Consider the following 14,648-nt stretch of genomic DNA (forward strand, 5'->3'; position numbering starts at 1 on the left):
ACCTGTCAGCTAGCACGTGTTAGCCAACCCGCATTAACATACCTTTTATTTGCAATCAAGGCGTACTCTTATAAATAGGGTCCTGCCAAATCAACAGTCCATTTTGGTAAATTTCATGGTCATAGGATTTTTAAAATCTGAAATTTCACAGTGTTGTAACTGTGGAGGTCCTGACTATGGGGGAGGGGCGAAGTTGCAAGGCTAGAGTGTGTGTTCGCAGTATTGCCACCCTTCTGTGCCAGCACCAGAGGTGGGTCTGACCCGGCCCTGGGAGCAGCCAATGCAAGGGAAAAGGAAGTCCCATCCCTCCACAGCCTGGCCAGGACTAGCAGCCTGAGCCTGGCACAGGGTAGGAGCCCCCAGCTCTGCTCCTCTCCAGTGCTCAGAAGTTAAAGGGACTTTGGGTTGGCTCTGTGTGTGTGTGTGTGACGGGGGACGCCCAGGGTGCCCTGCTCCCCCACATACCCTGCCACCCTCACTTCTGCACTGCTGCTGGTGGCTCTGCCTTCAGAGTTGGGTGCCTGTCCAGCAATCACTGCTCTCCGGCCACCCAGCTCTGAAGGCAGCGCAGAAGTAAGGGTGGCTATATTGCAACCCCCCTACAATAGCCAGATTTCAGGGCAGGAGACCATATTTCATGGCCATGAATTTGGTAGGGCCCTACTTATAAAACAAGGCCATCACCACATCAGACACTTCATTTTAAAGGTTGTTTGCAACCAACAAAGGGCTATAGACTTTTCAAATGAATCTCTGAAGTAGAAGGTAGCAGCCTGGGAGAAGAGCATTAGTAGGGAATACTGAAGATTCAAAACCTTTCACCAACCAATACAGGCACTATGTCCATTTTGCATACTAACAGAACAATATTGGCTCAGCCCCGCTCACACATTTCTTTAGACAGAGTCCCTAAAGTTACTTGTGTAGTAGCCATTTTACAATGTGGGCCAATATAAGGTCAAGATTTGAACATCAAGGCAAACCTCAGAATAGCTGAAAACAGCCCTACTAGGTTCCCCTCATTATGAACAGGCGCTTATATCATTCTTCCTAGACTTCGAGTAAGCCCTTTGCTTTCATGATGGGAACTTTGTCTCCATAGTCAGCAAGATGCTTCTAGCTTGTCAGCCATGGCCCAAGGCTGGAACATTTGAGGTAGTTGTGTAAGGGAAACTGGTATAAGCCTGTTCATGTTTCTTTCTGTTTCCCAGTTACAAGCATCAAGTTGCCTGCTCTAAGCATTTTGAGAATGTTAGGGGACACCGGACACCAATGATTTCAAGTAACAGATCCAGCTCTTGGTGAGAGTCTGAATTCGCTCACTTCAATAAAACGAAGGTGCTGTACCACCATGGGGAGAGGCGCAGTATAAAAATCTAGACATTCAGATTGGTGCACTTCCTAACACGTAATATGCATGTAATTAAACAGATTTGGTATTGTAAGTAAAGAAAGTAGTAATTCTTGCCCATTTTAAGAGGCAAAAAGAAAAAAGCACCTCATACTTTCATACTGTAACAAAAAGGTTTGTGGAAGCTGCATTTTATTTGAAAATCCACCCATTTTTGCTAACATACATTTTAATATTTTAAACAAAAATAGAATCTGCAGAGACAATGCAGCAAGTATGCTTAATTCATGTACAGAATTGCTTTCATATCATTGACTATCCTTCTGAAGGCCCCTTTCCACCCAAAAGTTAACGATGTATTTACGCAAAGCACCGATCAACAGTGCTGCTTTAATTCTTCATTAACTAAATTCTTGCTAGCCGTCATTTGTAAAGATCCTACTCCCCCACCACCGCCATTTTTTTTTTTTTTTTTTTTAAAGGTACATGATCATAAACATGGCACTAGCCAAATGAAAATCAAGGCTTTTTTCACATAATACCTCCTAGAGTGTTTAAAGAAAAGGAAAGTCTTAAAGTGAAAGCAATTCCTCACATTCATTCTGGAAGGGCCTGATGTCAAATCTAAAATGATGACATGCCAAGCACAAAGCAATAAAGTTCCTTCCCAACGCACTAATGCTGAATTAAAAATGTAGTGTTTCTCCTGGTCAGTTAACTGTTCCCTTGCAAAACCCTCGGCACAGAATTGACTATAAGGATTAATGCATTTTATAACTTCCCTAATTCCCATACAGACTGAGAATTCATAAGATTCAGGCCTTTAAAATAGTTAGTGCTCTCTATGTGTCAGCTGAAAAGCATTTTGAATCAAAATCATTCTTGTGGATAAAAATCAGACATACTGTATACATCCATACTCATTTTCATAAGGAGTTTGATACAATATTAATGTTACTTAAATTGATAATCATAAATAAATACAAACAATACATAAGGAATGTCTACTGCAAACTGAATATATAATTTTTTTTAAAAAGAAAAGTTAATTTTCATTGCTGTGTCTACATTTGTGAGGACTGAAGAAAAGATAACTGCAGAATTAAGAGTTAGGATCTGATCCCCCGAAGAAAATCTTGTTTTGAGTTATGGTAAAGGACACTCATCTTCATTGCCCACAGCATTTCCAAATACAAATCTTACGATTTCAGAATAAGAGCTTCTCTTAGTATGTTACTGATTATGGATACTAATAGGAGTTGAAAGTACTGACGCGTTAGTCACCAGAAAAAAACATCTTAAATTAGGGGAATTCTTGGCTTTATATCGTGTATTGACACTTCCTAAAGAGTTGTCCCAGTTTCCTTTGTGGGCCTTCATGATTTTCCTGCATCATTTTAAAGGAAGAGGAGTTAAAATACAGCAATTTGGATTTTGCTGGAAGTAGGGGTTTGCTGTTGATACGTGTCTTTTTGGAACTGTTCCTTTCTCTTCCATCTGGCATGATTACATAAACTGTATCTGGAAAGACAAAAAACATTCAAAGTTAACTTTTCTTTACTCAATATAATGAGACTTACTTAGAAATAAAAGTCTCTGATCCCTTTAAATGTGTTGGACATGGAAAGTCCTCCATATCCAGACTATCAGAAATAAAAGTTCCAAAGATGCTGATCAAAATAAAAATTTACAGCAAGAATGAAGATGTATACAAGCCCTTGGGATTTCTTTCCAAGTACGCACTCTTCTGTAGTGTTACTGTGGATTGGTTACACTGTTTATCCAAAAGATCAGAAAAATGAAGTAGTCATCACAAAATTGTCACTGCCCAAGCGTTGTAAGAAACTAATCTAACACTAAGACATCAAAGGAAAAGCTCAAATTCCTATTTCTCTTTACTCTAGAAAGACAGCATTCAGTTTTCCCTAGGTTATGTACACTAAAATCAATACTTTTGAAAGGTAATGTTTCCAAAGTAGTTTATATTTGCACACACATTTAATTATATAAATCTTTAAAAACATTTAAATCAGACACATTAATGTTACTGTTGATGCAAAAGAAAACTCCAATGCCATTTATTGTATAGAAACAGCCAGCTGGTGTAGTATCTATTTCCCCATAGCAGATAATAGTTCAGTTCTCTCATCATGGTGAGGATGGTCAATTAGATTGTATGCCACAGATGGTAGATACTCATAAGACAATTTTGTATGCCTGTTGCAAAAACACAGATCCACAAATTTTCCTACTGAAATAATTGCCAGATAGTCTCTGCTCAATAAGCACAATTGTCCCTGATTCTTCAGTCAGGAGATTTGGTATGCATGCTGTCAGCAGTTAGTAAGGAAAGAGCTCAAAACAGGGAGAATCATATTGTTTTTCCAATGGACAGAAGCAAAATTAGTATTCATGTGTTTCAGCAAGCTTTGTAACTGCACTGCTTGAGCATAATTTCTGTGAATCACTGTTTTTGGAGTTACACCTCAGCCAAAACAACCTGAGGTTACTTACCTGGAACTGAATGTTCTTTGAGATGCATGGTCCCCATCCGTATTCCACTGACTGGTTATGTGCATGCGCCACATGCCCGGAGCCAAAGCTTTTGATTGTACTGTTCGGCAGTCTGCGCATGTGCCCTGTGTAGCCTCGTGGTCTTGCCCCAGGTGATAAAGGGCATGACGGGCTGCTGGCATCTCTAGTTCCTTCTCTACTGCAGAGCTATTGACTCTGCAGTAGAGGGAAAGGAGGGTGGGTTTCAAATACAGACAGGGACCACACATCTCGAAGAACATTCAGTTACATATAAGTAACCTTTTCTTCAAGTGATGGTCCCTATTGTACTCCACTGAGGGTGATTAACAAGCAGTACTTACGTCGTAGGATGGTGCGAGGAGCCTGTGGAATGGACGATTGCTGCTCCGAATAAAGCGTCTGTCGCAGAATCATGCACTAGACCATAGTGTGTCAAAAAAAGTGTGTACCGAACTCCATGTGGCCACCTTGCATATGTTTGCGAGAGGCACATTGTGGAGTGTAGCTGTAGTTGATGCTTACACTCTCATGCAATGGGCTCAAACCCTTTCAGGCGGAATTGCATGACAGAAGCGCATAATGCACCCTCTGACCCACTTGAAAATTCTCTGGGTGGAAATGGCTTGTCCTTTCATTCTCTCCACTATGGCAACAAAAAACCTGGGAGATTTCTGAAAGAGCTTTGTTTGCTCAAGATAAAAAGCCAATGCCCTTCGAACATCTAACAAGTGAAGCCTTCTTTCCTTGTTCAAGGCATGAGGTTTGGGGAAGAAGGTAGGTAAGTGTATGGGTTGAGTGATGTGGAATTGGGAAACCACCTTCAGAAGGAACTTGGGGTGGAATTGTAAAGAGACCTTGTCTTTATGAAAAGTGGTGAAGGGGATTAGCCATCATGGCCCCCAGTTTCCTAACCCTCCTAGCCGATGAAATGGCGACGAGGAAGGCGACTTTCATGGAAAGGAGAGATAGCAAGCATATGTTTGAAGATGGTGATCAGCAAGGTGAGGACTAGGTTAAGGTTCTATTGGGAGCGAAAGGTTGAATGGGATGGTATTTTCGCAGGAGACCCCTCCAGAACTGCACAGTTAAAGGGCGGGTAAAGATTGAATGACCATCTACCAGCAGATGAAAGGTGCCTATGGCAGCTGCATGCACCCTAATGGAACTCAGAGTAGCAGCCGTGTTAGTCTGTATTCGCAAAAAGAAAAGGAGTACTTGTGGCACCTTAAAGACTAACTAATTTATTTGAACATAAGCTTTCGTGAGCTACAGCTCACTTCACCGGATGCATGCAGTGGAAAATGTGCATCCAATGAAGTGAGCTGTAGCTCACGAAAGCTTATGCTCAAATAAATTAGTTAGTCTCCAAGGTGCCACAAGTACTCCTTTTCTTTTTTCCTAATGGAACTGACAGTCAGTCCTGAGTCCTTCAGATAAAGGAATATTCCAGGAGTAGTAGGATGCCCCCTGCTTCAGGGACAAGGCCCTGTTTGGTAGCCCAGGAAGTGAAACATCCACTTGGCTTGATACAAGCACCTTGTGGACTCCTTCCTGCTGCTTGAGAGGACATCTCGTACTGCCACAGAGCATTCCCGCACTAGTGGAGGTGTCCATCCAAAAACCAAGCCAAGAGGTGAAGAGTGTGTGAGTGGGGTGTCTGAGTCTGCCATTGTGTTGAGTCAGCAGCTCTGGGAATGTTCAAAGTGTGATTGGAGGGTGCTCCGATATTCAGAGAAGGAGCAGATGCCACAATTGGTGAGGCCAGAATGAGACTGTCAAGATGGTTGTTGCCTTCTGCTGTTTGATCTTGTGGATCACTTGCAGTAAGGGGGGAAGGCGTAATTCGTCTAGTCCAAGCAATTGAGGACTAGGTGTCCCCCTGTGATGGAATTCCAACTCCTCCCCTCCAACAATATTGGGCACATTTGCTATTTTTATGGGGTGCAAAAAGATCCCTCACTGGTCGAAGATGTCCATGATTACAGAGTCATGCAACTCCCATTTGTGGTTGGTTGCAAAGTTTCCGCTGGGAGCATCAGCAATCACATTCTGGGTGCCCGATAGGTAGGCTGCTGTCAAAAGAATATGGTGTGTGATGCACCATACCCAAAAGTGTATAGCTTCCACACACAGGGCTCGGATCTTGTTCTCCCTTGTTTGTTTATGTAGAAGACTGTGGTGGTGGTGGTCTTGACATGACAAGAATATGTTGGTTTCAGATGGTTGGCAGGAACGCCTGGCAAGCTTTGCATACTGCCTGGAGTTCCAATAGGTTTATGTGCATCCTGAACTTTCATGCTATCCAGGTGCCTTGTGTTGTGCAATCGCGGATGTGGGCGCCCCAGCCTGTGAGGGATGCGTCATATGATTGTCATGGTGGGCAAGGATGGGAGGAAGCTCATCCCTGATCAGACTTGTAGTGGGTTCATCCACCACCAGAGTGAGGAGAAATCTTGTGATGGCATGTGGAGCAGTGTGCATGTGGATTGACGCATGGGGGAGCAGACGCTTCGCAGCCAGGGCTGAAGGCAGTGCAGGTGCAGACAAGCGAAGGGTGTGACGTATGTACAGGCTGCCATGTGTGGAGGATACCAAAGTGATTAATTCCGTCCTTGTCTGGAATCTTTCCCTTGGTAGATAAGCTTAGGCAGAGGTCGCATCTTATGAGAGCTCTTATGAACTCCGGGGACTGCATAGGGTTTAAAGTTGGTTTTTTGTCGTTGACACTGGCCCCCAGGGAGGAGTAGAAGCAGTTGGGATGTCGACTCCTGGGCTGCTTCTTTGTACAGTGCTGCTACCAGCCAGTCATCTATAGAGGGGAAAACAAGGATCCCTTGATGTCCGAGATGAGCTGCCACTGCCAAGAAAACTTTTGTGAATACTCATGGGGCAGTGGAAAGTCCCAACAGTAGGACCCTGTATTGAAGATGCCAAGTCCCCACCTTGAACCTCAGGAACCTTCTGAGGGTTGGGTGTATATCGATATGGAAGGAGGCGTCTTGCATATCTATCAATAAGATGCAACCATCATTCCCTCCTTAGAAAAAGGCAAGTGTGACCATATAAATCGTAGTTTGGAAATCGAACGCTTGAGGCAGAGATCAAATATTGGTCTTCACCCTCCAGTCTTTTTGGGGATTAGGAAGTAGTTTGAGTAGAATCCTGTTCTTTGAAAGGAATAGGGGATTAGCTCCACAGCTCTCCTCTGCGATAGGGAGTCTACCTCTAGTTGGAGGAGGTCATTGTGTGTGTTTCATGCACGCAGATCGAGGAGGGCAGTGAGATAGAGGTGTTGCTGTAAATTCTATGACAGTCGCTCTGGATAATATCTAGGACTCATTTGTCTGCTGTTATGGTTTTCCATGCTGGCAGGAAAAGTTTGAGGTGCCCCCCGAAGAGAATACATGAAATGGGCATTGGTGTACGGAGTGGTTGACAGCTAAGGACACTCAAATACTGTTTATGTGATGTTTGGGTGTACTGCACTGATGGCTGGATGGTCGATGTAAGCTGAAAGGGCTGTGGACCTGAGGGTGCTTTTGAGAAGGCTTATAGGTACACTGGTGGTATAGCTGTGGAGCCCCGTAATTATATGATTGGTGCGGGTGGTAGAATTTCCTCTTGGGTGCTTTTGTGTAGATGCCCAGAGATCTTAGAGTGGCTCTAGAGTCCTTTAGGGAGTGTAGGGACTTGTCTGTCTTCTGACTGAAGAGGTGCGATAGTCAAATGGGAGGTCTTCTGTAGTGTTTTGCACCTCCCTGGGGAAGCCAGAGGAGTGTAATCAGGATTCCCTCCTCATGATGATCCCTGTTGCCAAGACATAGGAGGCCATGTCTGTGGAGTCCACTGTTGAAGCATGGATCTGGTGAGTAACTTGCCTTCCTCCAACACTGCCTAGAATTGATTGCGATCCTGTGATGGTAGTTTCTCTGCAAACTGTGCCAATCACCCATAGTTCATGAAATCATATTTGGCCATCAGGGCTAAGCAGTTTGAAATATGAAACTGGAGTCTGCTGAGAAGACTTTTCTGCCCATAAGGTCCATTCTCTTACCCGCTGTATTGGATGGGGTGGAGTGGGGGGTGTTGTCTGAAACGTTCTGAGGCTGCCTGGATAACAAATGAGTTTGGTGGAGGATGAGAAAACAGGAACTCTGACCTTTTGGTGGGGACACAGTATCTCTTGTCAGCCCCCTTTGGGGCGGGTGGACACGTGGCCAAGGTGTGTCATACTTTGTGCACTGGTTGGAGGATAGCGTTGTTGATTGGCAAGGGCACTCCCGCCGGTACCGAACTGTGCAAGATGTCAAGCAGGTGGTGTTGACAGTCTTGTACTTCACCTAAGGGAATCTGTAGAATGTTAGCTATTTTCTGCAGCAATTCTTGGAACTGGCGATAATCATCTGGAGGGGAGAAGGGGAACGAAGAGGCAGCTGCATCCAGGGAAGATGAGGGATGCCTCTTCGGATCCACCAATACTGTTAGAGTCGGGCTAATCAGTGTATCATCCAGAGCTATGTTGGAGCGCCTACTTGATAAGGATTGTGGTGGTGAAGTGAGGGAGTACTCCCTGACCGAGTGGGACTGTTCGGAGGGTGAATATTGTGGCCACGAGCACCAGTACAGCCAACCTGGTTGACCCTACTGTGGTGTAGCCTGAGACAACAATGCCAAAAACTCTGCGGGTAACGCATTGCCACTGGAAGCTTCCGCTAGTCACGCTTCTGGAATGGGAGTGGTGGACTGTGTTGGACATCCGTATCATCCGAATCAGAGGAGTCAGAAACCTCACCAAATGGTGGTGCAATCAGGACTGTCAGAATGGGAGTCAGCAGGAGCATAACAGGTGAAGGGACCCTTCGATTTCGTGATTTGATTGGTGGTCGTGAACATGGAAGTCCCTTCAGTGCGAATAACTCGTGGGGACCCAGAGTGCCTCTGAGTCTCCATGGGGTCAATGGCATCCATTCCGCTGGAGGAATCAGTATTGGGAGCAAGTGCCTGGAGATAGATGGTTTGCGGGACGCTGGCAGAGTCGCCGGGTCTATGATCAGTACTTATGGATCCAGTGATCAGGGCGGCCATTTCTTGTTCTTGTGAGACATGGATCCTTCATGGCCAGAACTCATGGATGGTGCTGAATCCTTCTTAGATTTGGAGGAAGACTTACTGCCATGCTTATGTGCTTGCTTCCTTTGTTCACATCTAGGCCCCGGCATGAGGTCCTTAGCACTGTTACTACAGAGCCTGATGGGGGTTCTGTGGCAGAGGAGGCACTCTTCGTCCCCTGGCCAGGATCTGCTGTCAATCCCATGGCCGACTCCATAAGGTGTTTCCTGAGATGGAGAGTCCAGTTTTCCCCAAGTACAAGCAGGAAAGGAGAGGCAGATACTGCACCTCAACACAATGTGGGCTTCCTCCAAGCAGTACAAACAGTGCTGATGCTTGTCGCTGCTGGAAAATGAGCAAGGGCAGGAAGCACAGGTTTTGAATGCTGGCATCTTTGGCATAATCCCATACCCAGGCTCGAGTACTGGAGGTGGGGGGAGGGAAAAGTTTGACAGGAAACATTGCTGAAGCTGCATCCCAAGTCCTAAATCTGGTAAAAAAGGAAGAATTGAACAGAAAACAAAAAGTAAATGCACAACAACTAAGAAATCTAAACTACTAAGAGTACCAAGGATAGTTTTGAAAAGTGCATCACAAAGACAACAGGAGCAGAAGCTCTGACTTGGACCATGCGGTGGTGAGAGGGAACTGGAAATGCTGGCGACACACCGCATCCTTTATAGTCTCAGGCAAGACCACGAGTTGGCAGAGGGCATACGTGCGGATCGCCGAACAGTACTACTTTCAGAAGTTCTGACACTGAGTGCATGGCACGTGCGTATAACCCCTCAGTGGAATACAATAGGGACTATCACTTGAAGAAGAAACCATGTTATTCACGATTTCCAGTCATATACTATAAAAACTCCTTCAACAATAATGTGGGTCTAACATATATAATTAACTGGCTCTGTAAGCTCCAAGAAAAAAAAGTTCTGCAAGATTAGGGAGCTCCTGGCAAGCATCAAATGTGATGTGTTTTGTAACTGATTCTTCCTGGTTTTGCCCTTAGAGTAGATGCAGTGAAAATAGGTCATGTCTAACAAAGCACCTACCAGGAGTACATCAATCAGTTGGTACTTCCACAATGCCCCCAGTGCGACACTAATTTGTTTAATGTATTAATGAATATCACTACAGAACTATATCTGTTTCCAAGAAAATATAAAAAGGAAACAGAACTGTCTCTTTAAATGATCTTTCACTTTATAAAAACCACCATCTCCCCAGAATAGTGAGCAATACCTAAGTTGTTTTACAAGAAATCCTGGAGAGAGAGCTCTGCAAAGGGATCCTTTCCTGAGGCTCTGTGAGGACTCTGACTGGAAGGACTGGATGCTGCAGACAGCTGGTAGAGAAGACGACAGAGAGAGGGAAAGAAAGAAAAAAGGTCTCAGCATGACAGAATATGAAAGGTGAAAATGTAATGAAAGGGGGAGGGATCTAAAAAAAGGCATTCTAGACAGAAATGGATTATTAAAACCAGACATTTGGTTGCATGGGAAGCTGAAGACCTGTTCGATGGTATGTGTAACGTGGAAACAAGCTGGGTGTTACCCTACACTTGGTAAAGGGAACATTTCTGGGTGGAGTGTCAACCAAGTTCACAATACCTCACACTTACATAAGAGATTTTCTCCTTCAAAGCACTTTACAAACATTAGGCCTAATTACACCCACCCGAGAGAGAGGCTAGTGTTCTTCCCATTGTAGAGCTAGGGAAATCAAGGCAAAGAGATTACAAGGCTTGCTCATTGTCACAATAGGAATGTCAGCAGCGGGGTTAGAATTGAGGAATTCCCTGTGGCCAGGCACAGCCACCACAGGGAAAGCAGTGGCATCTAGTTTTACAATCTACACATTGACCAACTGTATTTGTGGCTGTGAACAAAATACTAGCAGCCTATATTTCATTAGAGCTCTCTCCCTGTTCTAAACTCCAGTGCAAGTTGAACAGAATAGGGTTTAGTAATAGACCATAGTATTAATATTTCTATGTAGCCAAGGCCTAAATGGTAAATTGTACTATTTGACTACACTGGTTTATAAATCAGAATCAGTGCAGACCTCTTGCACAGTGGACACTTATTTGGTTTCAAGTGTGTTTTATAAAATGTCGATTAAGTTTATACCTTACCGACAAACTAAGGGTATGTCTACACTACAAAATTAGGTTGATTTTATAGAAATCGATTTTTCGGAAGCGATTTTATACAGTCGATTGTGTGCATCCCCACTAAGCACAGTAAGTTGGCAGAGCGCATCCACAGTACCGTGGCTAGCATCGACTTCTGGAGCAGTGCACTGTGGGTAGCTATTCCACAGTTCTCAGTTTCCGTCGCCCATTGGAATTCTGGGTTGAGCTCCCAATGCCTGATGGGGCAAAAACATTGTCACGGGTAGTTTTGGGTACATGTCGTCAGTCGCCCCTCCCTCTGTGAAAGCAACAGCAGACAATCGTTTCACAGCTTTTTTCCTGGGTTAACTGCACAGATGCCATAGCACTGCAAGCGGGAGCTCGCTCAGCTCACCATCACCACTGCTGTTGCGGGCAAGGCTACTGTGGGGGCTGCTGTGATCCAATTAGCCAATGCAATCATTGACGTTCTGTTATCAAGGGTAGTGACTCTGGCAAACGTGCGGGCCTTTTTAGATTTTAGGTGCATCATATTCCTGTCCTTTGTCACTGGTGAAGAAATCTTGCAGCCATACATTCCACATGTAACAGCTCCAGGGCTCTTGCTCTTTTGCCTTGGCCACACAGCACCAGCTCCTGGGTGCCTTTGCATCAATGGTGAATGGCTCCACCGCTTCCGCTGCAACTCTGCAGCAGACGGTGCAGTAGGACTGCTAGCCGTCCTCATCAACGGTGTTTTCCTCGCTCCACTGCTTCCGCTGCAACTCTGCTATCCTGATCTCCTGCGAGCTGGAGGCTTCTGCCTCAGGCTGCTCTCCCAGCCAGCAGCACCGCGCAGTCGCACCTACCCCAACCTACCCCTTGCTCCCATTGCTCATGAAGCCTGGACAGTAGTAAGGAGCAGTTCAACTATAGGCTGAGCAAGGCAGAATGGTGGTAGAATGAGCCTTTGGACGTTTAAAAGCTCGCTGGCGCTGTTCGTCAGCGCCAGCGCAACCAACATTCCCATTGTTATTGCTGCTTGCTGTGTGCTCCATAATATCTGTGAGAGTAAGGGGGAGACGTTTATGGCGGGGTGAGAGGTTGAGGCAAATCGCCTGGCGTCCGATTCTGAGCAGCCAGACACTGATTAGAAGAGCACAGCAGGACGCGCTGCGCATCAGAGAGACTTTGAAAACCAGTTTCATGACTGGCCAGGCTACGGTGTGACAGTTGTGTGTTTCTCCTTGATGCAAACCTACCCCCTCTGTTGATTTTAATTCCCTGTAAGCCAACCACCCTCCCCCCTTCAAAATAAAGTAACTATTGTTTTGAAACCATGCATTCTTTCTTTATTAATTAAAAAAATTGAGATAAGGGACAAGGTAGCCGCGGGTGGTTTTGGTACATGTCGTCAGTAACCATTCCCTCCCTCCCTCCGTGAAAGCAACGGCAGAATCATTTCTTGCCCTTTTTCCTGGATTGCCTGTGCATCTGCCATAGCACTGCAACTGGGAGCCCGCTTCGATCACTGCTGCAGTTGTGCACACTGTAAACACCCTGCATTTGCCCTTGGAGATTTTGGCATATATATAGGCATTACGTCTTTTGGAACGGAGTTTTGATAGCACGGATTCATCTCCCCATACAGCAATCAGATCCAGTTCCTCCCGTTCGGTCCATGCTGGAGCTCTTCTGCGATTCTGGGACTGCATGGTCACCTGTGCTGATGAGCTCACCACGCTGGCCAAACAGGAAATGAAATTTAAAAGCTCCTGGGGCTTTTCCTGTGTACCTGGCTAGTGCATCCGAGTTGAAACTGCTGTCCAGAGCGGTCACAATGGAGCACTCTGGGATAGCTCCCGGTGGCCAGTACCGTCGAATTGCGTCCACGCTACCCCAAATTCGACCCAGGGATGTTGATTTTAGCGCTAATCCCCTCATTGGGGAGGAGTACAAAAATCGATTTTAAGAGCCCTTTAAGTTGACTAAAATGGCTTACTCGTGTGGACAGGTGCAGGGTTAAATCAACCTAACATTGCTAAATTTGACCTAAAATTGTAGTGTAGACCAGGGCTTAGGCAATAGGGGCTATCTCAAATTGAACCAAGTGTCCACTACTAAAGGGGATTGCACTGATTTAACTAAATCAGTATCTAAGCCAATTTAATTAAATCTGCATCTTTTTTCTGCATAGACAAGACCAGACAAAATTTTTAGTAATTTAAAGGTACTTTTTAAAATGCTGGCTCTAAACGCTTATGATGAAGTATTCCCCTGTAGAAGCAGGAATTCTAGAACATCTCTTTTTACTGGTAAGGGCTAAGGACCTACAAGTTCTAGTAGCAGTAGTAACTAAAATCTCTTTTCTGGATTCCCAGACACTGACATTGTCAAGCAGTTAAATCCTTATTAGTTTTCAAGTATAGCTTATATTTATCACAAACCCTCCTCTTCGCCAATAGTGTGTGTTCTCTCCTTATATTTACCCCACAGTAATGTGCACTTTTGCTGATAAAGTGCTTGGGTCATTTACAACACACGAAGATGGGAAATGCCACACTAGATCAGACCAGTGGTCCACCTACCCCAGTATCCTGTCTCCGGTAGTGGTCAGTACCAACTGTTGCAGGGTAAGGTACAAAATATCATGAAACAAGGCAGTTATGGAATAACTTGCCCACAAAGAGAGTTGTTTCCTGAACCCCACTATTAGAAGTTGGATTATGTCTCTTCCAAAACTCCTGGGCTTCTTAAAAATCTTTACTATTAGAATTCTGGATATTCTTGTTAACATACTAAAGTCTACTCCTTCTTTGAATCCTGCTAAAGTCTTGACAGTGATCTTATGGCAATGAGTTCCACAGGTTAGCTGTACATTGCCAGAATGCATTTTGCTTTTATGATTTTAAATATGTCACCTTTCAGTTTCATTGAATGTTCCCTTGTGCTTGATTATGAGAAAGGGTAAACAGTAGTGCCTATCTCTCTTCTCTATATGCTCCAGTATTTTCTTTAATTATCATGCCGCCCCCTCTTCATCTCTAAACAATCTTTTTTTCACTCCGTTACTATGAGTGTTTCCATGTCTAATTCTTATTGCCCATCTCTGTATGCTCCCCACCCCACCCTCCATTACTGCAATATCTTTTTTTGCAAAGCACTGACCAGAACTGAACGTAGTAATAAGTCCAGCTAAGGGAATACCATTGACTTACACAATGATGTAATATTTTCCACATCATTTCTCATCCCACTGTTTAATGTATTGGGATACTGTTGGCTTTTTTGACCATTGCTGCACATAAAGAGGTCTTCACTAAGCTGTCCACAATGATACCCAAATCTTTTCCCCAAGTTTCAAAGCTAATTTAGAAAACAGTTAGGCATACGTAGTTCACACTATTTCTATGTGAATAACTTTGCATTTGTCAACATTGAGTTTCATCTGCCATTGTTTTGTCCATTTGCTTAGCTTTGTTAGGCCCCTCTGATGTTACTCAGTTTTCTTCAGTCTTTACTTAATTAAATTGTGTC

At 44.5% G+C, this 14,648-nt stretch overlaps 1 protein-coding gene across 28 annotated transcripts in view; it reads right to left on the minus strand.

Moving 5' to 3' along the window:
• Positions 1–1,510: 1,510 nt before the first annotated feature.
• PICALM (phosphatidylinositol binding clathrin assembly protein) overlaps positions 1,511–14,648 on the minus strand; it is a 114,849-nt gene continuing 101,711 nt past the window's right edge. For 13 of the 28 annotated variants that reach the window (XM_037889278.2, XM_037889237.2, XM_037889305.2 and 10 more), the window contains 2 exons: positions 10,241–10,343; positions 2,795–2,872 (listed from right to left, as the gene is read on the minus strand). In XM_037889278.2, the coding sequence (XP_037745206.1) occupies positions 10,251–10,343 (93 nt within the window). In that variant the 3' untranslated portion in view covers positions 2,795–2,872; positions 10,241–10,250. Of the gene's footprint in view, positions 2,873–10,240; positions 10,344–14,648 lie in introns of all 28 variants that reach the window. The other 15 variants (XM_043528500.1, XM_037889251.2, XM_043528546.1 and 12 more) reach the window with 3 other exon arrangements.

This window comes from Chelonia mydas, chromosome 1 (assembly GCF_015237465.2).
Source record: "Chelonia mydas isolate rCheMyd1 chromosome 1, rCheMyd1.pri.v2, whole genome shotgun sequence".
NCBI classification, from domain to species: Eukaryota; Metazoa; Chordata; order Testudines; family Cheloniidae; genus Chelonia; species Chelonia mydas.